The sequence below is a fragment of the Podarcis filfolensis genome (genome assembly GCF_964270895.1).
Source record: "Podarcis filfolensis genome assembly, chromosome: 8".
In the NCBI taxonomy this organism is placed as follows: Eukaryota; Metazoa; Chordata; class Lepidosauria; order Squamata; family Lacertidae; genus Podarcis; species Podarcis filfolensis.
This window is the reverse complement of record NC_139611.1, coordinates 61,364,189-61,374,572: the sequence shown is the minus strand read 5'-3', so window position 1 is coordinate 61,374,572 and position 10,384 is coordinate 61,364,189. Positions and strand designations below refer to the sequence as shown.

General features: G+C 44.5%; 1 protein-coding gene across 1 annotated transcript; it reads left to right on the top strand.

The window, feature by feature from the left end:
• Positions 1 to 969: 969 nt before the first annotated feature.
• Positions 970 to 9,735, top strand: ADPRS (ADP-ribosylserine hydrolase). The gene is made up of 7 exons (XM_083625579.1): positions 970 to 1,184; positions 1,990 to 2,121; positions 4,913 to 5,009; positions 6,612 to 6,819; positions 8,288 to 8,475; positions 8,591 to 8,691; positions 9,287 to 9,735. The coding sequence occupies exons 1-7, from the start codon at positions 1,004 to 1,006 to the stop codon at positions 9,577 to 9,579; spliced, it is 1,200 nt and encodes a 399-aa protein (XP_083481705.1). The 5' UTR covers positions 970 to 1,003; the 3' UTR covers positions 9,580 to 9,735.
• Positions 9,736 to 10,384: the final 649 nt, after the last annotated feature.

Sequence of the window (10,384 nt, the reverse complement as noted above, 5' to 3'; positions counted from 1 at the left end):
ATCACAGGAAGTCTAATATGAAAATTGACAGAAAAATGACAAATGGGAAGTGTAAGATAACCGCTAGCTGGTTGTATCACTTTGGTGTGAATGTATCCAGATGAATGCTCAATAAACATCTCATCTGGAATCTCCCATACAGAACACAATTTACTGGGAAATAAGTACAATATTTTGGTAAGGCTTGCGCAGGATAACTTCCTTGGAATTGTGCCTGCTACAGGTCAGATCTAATTGTCTTTCTCTCCCACATTGCGCTCATAAACGGCACCTAAAATCTGCTACCTGGTTTTGCAGGAAGCCAAGAAGTGAAATTACATTTGGAGCCCATGTCTGGGCACAACATGCTTAAGATTCTGGCCAAGTTAACTCCAGAGGTAGCACTTCTCTGATGGTGCTGGTGACCTAATGCATCAGTGATGTGAGGTGCCAATATAGATTTTAAAAAACCCTTTTCCTATTAAAGTAGCTGACACCCCACATCCCCTAGGTCAGGTAAAACACCTGTAGGGTTGCAACTCCAAGACACAAAATGATAGGTGTGTCCTGTGCATGCCCTTCTTAGTATACAAAGCTATTCCGCGGTGGAATTTCGCTACTCCAGAAAGAGATTTGTTTTTATTTAATTAGAATAAGAGAAGAAATAGTTCTTCTTCTTCTTCTTCTTGATGCTGTGCTGTAACAATGCTAGGCTTGCCCAGGCATTTTCAAATGGGGTTTTTACATTTGCCTGCGGTCGATTCTATTGTTCAGATCTCTTCCGTCTTTTGTTTCGTTTTGTTGCTATGCCCTACACCGCCCCGTTCTCTGCCTAAACAAAGAGCGGCTGAGGGAAAAACTCAACGAGACACGAAATGCTGTTTTTTCACAAGGGCAACGGGACGGCGAAAGCGGCGACCACCTCCTCCCGTCGGCGGCGGCTAAGCGGGTCCATTGCAGCCGCGCGGGGGCGGCACGTGGCCGCCGGGCGCCGCTCTTCCCGCCTCGAACGAAAGGAGCCAAGATGGCGGCGGCGGGGAGCGGTGGGGCTGCCGCGGCTTCTGTGCTGAGCCGAAGCCGGTTCCGAGGCTGCCTGCTCGGAGCGCTGCTGGGCGACTGCTTGGGCGGCGGCTTCGAAGCTTTCGAGACGGTCAACTTGGCGGAGCTGCTGCGCTTCGTGCGCTCGCTTCAGCCGCCCGAGAAAGGTAAAAGTAGGAGGGGCTGGGGAGGCTCGGCCGCCTCCGGAATCAGCTGGGCCGCTTTTACCTCAGCAGGTGGTGACCCTCAGGGGTGAGGGAGGCGGCCCTTCCTTTTCGGGGGGTGTGGGGGAGTGTGGGGGAGGGAGAGCCCCCAATTTATTTGGGGCAAGCGACCCTTCCCCGCCCCCCTCATACATTTATTCCCGAGGGGTCCGGGCGGCTCACGCCTCGGTGTGTAGTCGGGGCTGTGACATTTTCTCCACGGTAAACGGTGGGCAGTCACGAGAGGAAGACTTCGTGCCGTGGGATTATCAGCCCTTCCTTGCGAAGCTCCCCTTGCTAGGGGCTGCCTCCAGAGGCCGCAAATTCAACTCGCGCAGTTGAAGCTGGCTTTTTGGAGGTCTTACTCAACAAGCCCGCTTTCTCGAAAGGGTCGGGGTTTTTTTGTTTTGCAGTAAGGGGAAGGCAAACGAATGATTTGACCCAACGACGCCTGGCCTGCTCCCAAGACAAATAGGAGTGAATCCTCATTAAGTAGGATTCTCTGCGTCGTCAAAATCAGCAAACAGGTTGGGTGGGAAGCACCCAAGAGTGTGTGTGTGAGAGAGAGAGACCTTGGAAAGCCAAGCCTGAGGGTGCAGAGGACGACAAGTGAATTTATTTCTGATGGAAACTTTTAAAGAAATGGCTTCCTGGCTCTGTGTATGGTCACTGTACAGATTCGGGGCATGGAATCCGAAGGGTGATGAACAAACACTCGGGTGCTTTTATTTTGGTTATTTTATTTTGGTTCTTTTTAATGCCTTGTCAGAACGGCTGGCCCAAGACAGGTTGGCACCTGAGGCGAACCACAAAACATCCTCCCCAGCCAGGGAAGAAAGGGAGTGTGAAGATTTGCACCAGGAACAAGGGGGTTATACGGATCCACATAGGGAAGATTTGGGTGAGTAAAGATCTACATCAGGGACAATGTGGGGTGGGGGTGGGGAATCAAAGCAGCCTTCCCTGCTGGTTGAGGTGGGAATCAAAGGCGGGGAAGAGCCCCACTCTGAATCATGCCAGGTGGGTGCAGACTCCAGGAGACCCCAGAGGCAGCCCTTGCCATTTTCTCCAGAGGGATGGGAGGATACAAGCCACATCTCCTGGTCACTGGGATGTAAAGATGGCATTGGGGAGAGCGGCCACTGTGGAAGCAGTGTTAGAAACTCAGATATATACAGTGATACCTCTGGATACGCACACCTCCGGTTGCATATCCTTCAGGATGCGAACGCGGCAATCCTGGAAGTATTTTTCTGGGTTTCGCCCCGCGCGCATGCGCAGAAGTGGTCCCTCCAGGTGCGGAAACCTCGGGATCCAACCAGAGCTCCGGAACGGATCCTGTCCGCAACCAGAGGTACCACTGTACACTAACCTCCAAATGACACCTTAAGCATAGGTTGCAGTTGCCACAACAGAATGTCTAGGTTCCATTTCCCCCCATGAGATTTATTATTATTGTTGTTGTTGTTATTAATAATAATTTCATTTCTATACCACTTTGTATTTTAAAGAAAAAATCTCAAAGCAGTTTATAACACATTAAAACATCAAATAAAATGATCCAGAATAAAACAAATTCAAGCTTCAATGAAAATATTTCCAATCCTTCTATGTGACATTTTGTTTTCCCCATTTATTTACCTACTTAATTTATATAGCTGCCCCATAGCAGAAGTACTCTAGGAAGCCAGTGTGGTGTTGGGGTTACAGTGTCATCCTAGGACCTGGAAGATCAGGGTTCAAATCCCCACTCAGTCATGAAGCTCACTGGGTGACCTTGGGCCAGTCACAGCCACTTAACCTACCTCACAGGGTCATTGTAGGGATTAACTGAACCATGTACTCCTTGGAGAAAAAGGTGAGATAAAAATGCAATAAATAAGTTCTTCATCTTATCCTCTTAAGAAAGCTAGAGGGACCAGCTATATGGAATGTCATTTGCTAACCTGGCATCCAGAGATCTCCATGTGGTTGTAATTGGACCCGTGCTAGTTGCAAAATGCACCTGGCTCCTTGGGAATTTTTAACACTCTGGTGGCAGCAGCAGGTGATTTGTTCCTTGGATGCTGGATCTGCTGCCCCTGTGGATCCTGCCACCCAACGTGGTCACCTCACCTTGCCTCATGAGTGGGCCGTCCCTGCTTGTCAGCTGCTCTGAGCATTCTTTTTACAGTGAAAGGGATATAAATTGTTTTAAAAATGCTTTCTTCTTATGCTAGAAGAGTAAGATCCCACAAGAGTCTTTATTGACTGAGGGCAGTATCAAGTAGTTCCATTAGTGCAGGAACTTTTGGCTGTGGAACAAAACATGTCCTCCCTTTCTCTGAAACTTAAATTTATTCTGGGTTTCCCTTAGCAAATTTGAGGAGTGCATGAGGAGAGGAGAGGAAGTTCCACTGTGCAAATGGAAATCCTTGCACTAATGGAACTACAGTGGTGACTCTGGATGCGAACGGGAACCGTTCCGGAGCCCCGTTCGCATCTTGAAGTGAACGCAACCCATGTCTGTGTGTGTGCGGGTCGCAATTTGCCGCTTCTGCGCATGTGCATGACGTCATTTTGAGCGTCTGCGCATGCACGAGTGGCGAAACCTGGAAGTAACGTGCTCCGTTACTTCCGGGTCACCGCAGAACGCAACCCAAAAACGCTCAACCTGAAGCATATTCAACCCGAAGTATGACTGTACTTTATTAGAGCATAAGCTCTCGATGACAACAGTCTGCTTCAGCAGGTGTATGAGATTTAATCCTAAATTGGCAAGCATACGTATTTATGAAAACTTGTACATCCCACCCTTTTAGAGTAAAAACAGTTCCTTCAGCGTGGCTTACAGCATTACGATTCCATAAAACAATGACAAAAAGAGAGAGTGGCAGCCACATTTAGCACATAAAAACAATTGTTTACCTCATAAAATAAAAAGGTCCTCAGTAAGCAGAAAATAACAATGAGGGGCTGCTTTGGGGGAAAGGGTGGAATACAAATTCAAACATCATTATTTAATAATAATAATAATAAAGTGTGTATTATACATAATATGAAAATTAGGTCTTTTTAGCGTCTCCACCCAGATTATGGAACACTTTTATTTGTTCCATAATCTGGGTGGAGACACTAAAAAGACCTATGCGCATATTGTGGCAGGGATCTGGAGCAAAGGATAATAAAATGCAAAATGAACAGTCAGCTGACAATTACCTAAAGCAAAATAGTTACAATGGCAAATTGGTGAGCCTTTGGTGTAATGAAAAAACATTATGCTCTGGAAATTCTTCTGTTGACTATTGCCATGGAAATAACCTAATTTTGCCATATCATGTTAATAAGATGTTGGTTTATTATTGTTGTTGATATTGCACAGTGCCAGTATTATAACTGCAGACAGGGAGTGTCTGGTTGTGAGCTCTGGTATCTCTTTTTCCCACCAAATGAAGGTTTTATCTGAGCCCCACTTGTGTGTGTTTTGAATGCTAAGATTATGCTGAACTCAGGAATGGGTGAAGTTCTCTGAACATGTACAGAGTGACCTCCTTCCCTCTGGGATTGCCTAATACCTCTTTATCAGTTAACTACTCTTCCCAAATTTTTATTGAGGGGAAAGAGGAAAGGGAAAAGAACACACTCAGCACACATCCACATGCTTTGTAGTCTATGCATCGTATGCTGACATTTCTGCACTGTCTACCTTGTAGGAATCCACTTCTACAGTGATGACACAGCTATGACTCACTCGATAGTGAGGTCACTACTAGCCAAGCAGGACTTTGATGAAGTGGATATGGCAAAGAGGTAAGGAGGGTGCTGTAGTTACAAGAGATCTTGAAGAGTAGGTGTGGAAAATCTCTCTCAGCTTGAGATCCTGGACAGGTGCAACCAGTCATAGTTCACAGTAATGGGCTGGATGGACTGATGGGTTTGACAAAGAAATCATTGAAATGGACTCTGTCCTTTTTTATTTTGATGATTATTCATTCCTTTCTGTATCCTAAAACACTTCTCAACTGCTTCCAAGGGAGTGGGAACTTGCACATTCACATTGTTTTTTGAAAATTTAAAAAGACAAGGCAATGATCCTGTGCAGATTTACTCAGAAGTAAAATCTACCCTGTTCATTGGGACTTAGCTCTCAGTATATGAATGCAACTTAAGGCATCTTTGTGTAGAGTTTCCTGCATGCTTACCCAACCATACCGGTTTTTAACAAAAATGAAATGTCCTGGAGGCTTTTTGTGTGGCGTGGTGGGAAAAGGGGGGAGAGTTTATGTAGGCATTTCTCTTCCCAGGTTTTGAGGAATTTCTCAGACCTCCTTTCTTGTGTTAGGCAAGGAAAAGAAAAGCTTCCCAGAGTTTCCTTTATTCTTATCTGATTGTTTCCACTACAGAGATGTGCATGTTTGGCAACGTCTAGGGTGCTTCTTTGCATGTATTTCCTAAACACACAGGGACAGAGCCCCTAAGATACTGTTGAAGAGGGCTTGAGAAGAATCTACGTCCTGTGTGAAATAGAGTTGCGAACTTTAACTTGATTAAGTAGCATGATCAGTTAATTCACCCACTTTGCCACTGCCGGGCAATCAGGCACTGTACTTATTGTTCACCTATTGGCACATGTAGAAGACTTTCCTTTTCCAACAAGCCTTTTAGGTGGAATTTTTTATCCCAGTCCCCCTGATTGGCATTGGGACCTGTGCTTTTTAACTTGTTCATATATGATCTAAAGTTAGGAGAGACCAGTGCGGTAGTCAGGTTTGCTGAAAGAGGAGTAGACCAATTACCGTATTTTTCGCTCTATAACACGCACCCGGCCATAGCACGCACATACTTTTTAGAGGAGGAAAATCCGTAGGCATGCCACCCATAGGCATTCCCTCCATAACATGCACAGACATTTCCCCTTACTTTCTAGGAGGAAAAAAGTGAGTGTTATGGTGCAAAAAATACGGTAATTTGTGGAGGCAAGGACTATTAGTGGCTATTAGCCATGATGTCCGTGCTCTGCCTTTCCAGTAGGAGGCAGCAATACTTCCAAATACCAGTTGCTGGAAACCATAGGAGGGGAGTGTGCTCTTGTGTTCATATTTTGCTCGCTGGTTTCCCACAGACATCTGGTTGGCCACTGTGAGAATAGGTTGCTATTCTTATGTTCTTATGTAGTCTTATCTTCATTGGCCTAGAAATTGTATTTATATGTGTTTTCTTATTGGTTTTCTTATTGGTAAATTGCTTTGGGATGTTTCATGGGAAGCAATTTATAAATGAAATAAATATATCCTCCAAATTCACCCTGCTAACTAGACCAACTAGGCACTATTCTTTTTTCATATTAGCAGCTGTCCAGTGATAGCTCACAGAATGTAAGTGGAGTTGCATTTCAACATAGTCTCCCTGCAGGTTTGCTGAAGAATACAAGAAAGACCCTGACCGGACCTATGGTGCCAGTGTGATTACTGTATTCAAGAAACTTCTCCGCCCAAAATGCAGAGATGTGTTTGAGCCAGCAAGACAGCAGTTTAATGGGAAAGGCTCCTATGGGAATGGTGGTGCCATGAGAGTAGCAGGCATTTCACTAGCTTACTCTAACGTTCAAGACGTAAAGAAGGTTTGTTGATTTCTTATACGTAGCCTGCTGAAATAATGCTGACTACATAACAATAAAAGCGCATCACAAACATTGTCCTAGGCTGGATGGAAATATCTGTGTGTATGGAATGCTGTCTCCAGTGAGACCCACCAAGTGCTGGCATTAACATCTTTCCAGTGCCACGTTGACATGTATGATGGTTACTGCTGTTTCTGGGTGTGCATGTTTGTTTGTTTTTGTGTGTGTGTGTATTGCTTCATTAAACTGGATGGCGCTTTTTACTTGTGCATGTAATTTGCATATTAGGTGACAGATAAATAAATAATAATATGTTGGTTTAATTAGCCGAAATATGCAACAGTCTCATATCTGCATGGGCCAATGTTTTTGTAATATTTGCATAAACTCTGTAAGGAGCAATCCAACAATATCACCCCCCATAATCTCTCCAATGCAGCCATTTGCTGGTTGCCGTGCTTGTGGGATGTCAGATAAGAGTTACAGGATTTGGTCCTGCACATTGTGGTGCCAATATCTTAGGAAGTTGCTGCAGTTGTGCCTACTGTTATAGTAGTGTTGGTGGGAGCTCTCAGGGACTTGTCAGTGAATGGTGTGTGTGTGTGTAACAGTTCCCCTCACATGTACTGTGCGGTCATTACATTGAGAAGAGTCATGTTGCAACATGCAAAAAGTCTTAGGCAGGGTGGTAGCAGCATCGGACTAAGGAGCAGTATCAGAACAGATTGAAGAGAATTCTTTTCGTGTTGTGATATCAGAGAAGTTTAGAAAAGTTCATTCAGGATTTTTATAATTTGTTGCCAGAAGCTATGGTGATGGCCATTTATTTATATGGCTTGTAAAAAATGATGAAACAGATTCAAGGAAAGTAAGTCCACTAATAACTACCACCAGATTCAGAGACAAAATTCCTCTGAATAAGGAGTTGCTGAGGAACAACAAGGGTGGGGGTAGTGCTTTCATGTACTGCTGGTGGGCTTTCTGAAAGCATTGGGTCAGCCACTGTGGAGACAGGCTAAGAACATAAGAGCCATGCTGCATCTGGCTAAAGGGCCATTTAGTCCAACATCATTCCTGTCCTCATAGTGGTCCTTAAGGAAAGCCCATAAGCAGGACCTGAGCAGAACATTTCTAATTTGTTCCCCAGCAACTGGTATTCAGAGGCATACTGCTTAATAGCTAGAAGCCACTGACAGCTATATCCTCCATGAGTTTGTCTAATCTGTTCTGAATTTTCTCACATTCAGCTTCGGATAGTGGCCTGGTCTAGCAGGGTTGCCTTACCTTAGGTTCAACTGCATATATTGATACTGTGGGTAAGTCAGAAAGGCAAGGGAGTCCTTAGACTGCTTTGTCACTGCTTCCTACAACATTTGTTGCCAGCATCTGTCAAAGAAGATGCTAGGCAGGTAAGACATGCACCCTTCTTCAGGCTTAATTTTTACAACAATGTATTCTGCTTCTGCAGTTTGCCAAATTGAGTGCTGAATTGACCCACTCCAATTCCTTGGGCTATAATGGAGCCATACTGCAGGCTTTGGCAGTTCACTACGCTCTACAGGCTGTAGAGTTGAATCGGGAGAAGTTCGTGGAGCAGCTGATAGGCCACATGGAGGAAGTGGAAGCAGATGACAAGTCTGTTGCGGATGCACGAATGTAAGTAATAGCCATCTGAGGGCAGGCTTACATTTATACTTGGCTGTAACACAAGGGGGCAGCATACCCTTCCCCCCTTTGAAGCACATGCCTCAACCCAGTCTCTCATCTCCAGGCTGGGCTATGAGGAGTTGCCATATTCAAAGCGTCTAAAGAAGATCAAAGAATTTTTGGAGCAGAGCACCGTGTCAAAATCAGATGTGGTGTCAGAATTAGGTATGTACAATATTGAGCACAAGGCATGGACTCCCATTTTGTGACCAGAAAACAGTAAAACACTAATCTGTAGAATTGTAAAATTCAAGCATGTGGTTTATTTAAATCATCAGCATTGGGGAGGAAGTAGATAGAATAGTAAAATATTTGCTCAATTGTGTGTGAGAGAGTGGATGAATTGTGGGAGGTTTAAGACAAATTATCTTCACACAGTGCTTACTTGGCTGTTGGAAATTTTCATAGGATGTTATGAAAGTTGCGGTATAAATAGCTTAAACACATACATACACATGAGTTTTTAATGGTTAGGGCTTTTGGGAACTACCTGTTGATAGGCAGAAATGCAACTTCAGCATTCAGAGTAGCCACAATTCCAAGTATCTGATCTTGGAGGTGCACACTAGGATGTGTTTATAGCCAGCATAACATGTTTGTGGATTTATGTGAGGCATAATGGTCATGTATATAACGGTATGGGTACACACACATACACGTTTCTATAGTAATCACTTTGTACTGAATATAATGAGAGTTTATGGTGGAAGGCTAGATGCATGTGCTGTTGCTTGCTAAAGGGAATTAATTCTTTTGTCAGGCAATGACATTGCAGCCCTGCGCTCTGTCCCCACTGCTATCTATTCCTTTCTGCGCTGCATGGAGTCTCACCCAGATATCCCTGAGGACTTCAACAGTCTGCAACGGACCATTGTCTACTGCATCTCATTGGGTGGGGATACAGACACCATTGCTACAATGGCTGGGGCAATTGCTGGGGCGTATTATGGGGAAGAGCAGGTGCCCCAAAGCTGGAAGTATAGCTGTGAATCTTTTGAGGAGACAGAGAAGTTGGCTGACAGCTTGTATGAACTCTACTGCCAGCGGATTTGAGCCATGGAAAAAGGAACCCTGTACCTCGTCATCAGAACTGTGTTTCTGTTTCATCTTCCAAAGAAGAACTCATTTGCAATGTGGGGCTTCTTTTCCTTCATGGGAAACATGCCTAGGATATTTTGTGTGGCAGATAAAGGTTCCTCTTGTAACCAATTGCTCAAAGTGGCAGTTGCTTTCTGCTGCATACATAATATCTTGCTCCTCTTACAGTCTCTGATTTTTAGACTTTTATTATTAAATCTCAGTTGGAGTCAAATCTCTCTCACTTCACTATGCCCAAGTGTTGGGAACCCTTGGTACTGAGCTCTGCTAGGAGCAAGGTAAGGATTTGTAAGCGCTGCTTTCCGTCCATTGTTATGGTGCAAATTCATCAAACGGTAGCTACAGAAATTGCTTTTGGATTTCTTGTGTGGTTGCAAAAGCCAGAGGACGAAAGACTGGACTTTCTTGTCTTGTAACTGAGTAATCTTGGAGTACTTGAAATGTGGAGATTTTACATATGTCTTTGATAACCAGGAATGTGTGTTACCAGTAGTAAATTTAAAATCAAGTAAAATACACTGCTGCCCTCAATAGAAAACAAAAGGCCAAATGGATGATGCATCCTCCTAAGTTTGAAGGGGAGCAGGTGCCACATTCTGTCCACCCAGCATGCCTGTCTGGACTCCAGTGCCACCAGATGTCCACATCGGGGACTATCATTTGTGCAAACGTGCCAAATCCAGATCACATGACCCAAATGAAATTCAGGAATTGACTGTGTAGTTTAGGTCTACCGACACTGAACTTTGTTGGTGTTAGA

Excerpts from the sequence above, each read along its gene's own strand:
- ADPRS (XM_083625579.1), top strand. The coding sequence starts at position 1,004 with ATGGCGGCGGCGGGGAGCGGTGGGGCTGCCGCGGCTTCTGTGCTGAGC. Across the intron at positions 5,010-6,611 it reads GAAGTGGATATGGCAAAGAG|GTTTGCTGAAGAATACAAGA; the intron begins GTAAGGAGGGTG and ends GTCTCCCTGCAG. Across the intron at positions 8,692-9,286 it reads AGATGTGGTGTCAGAATTAG|GCAATGACATTGCAGCCCTG; the intron begins GTATGTACAATA and ends TTCTTTTGTCAG.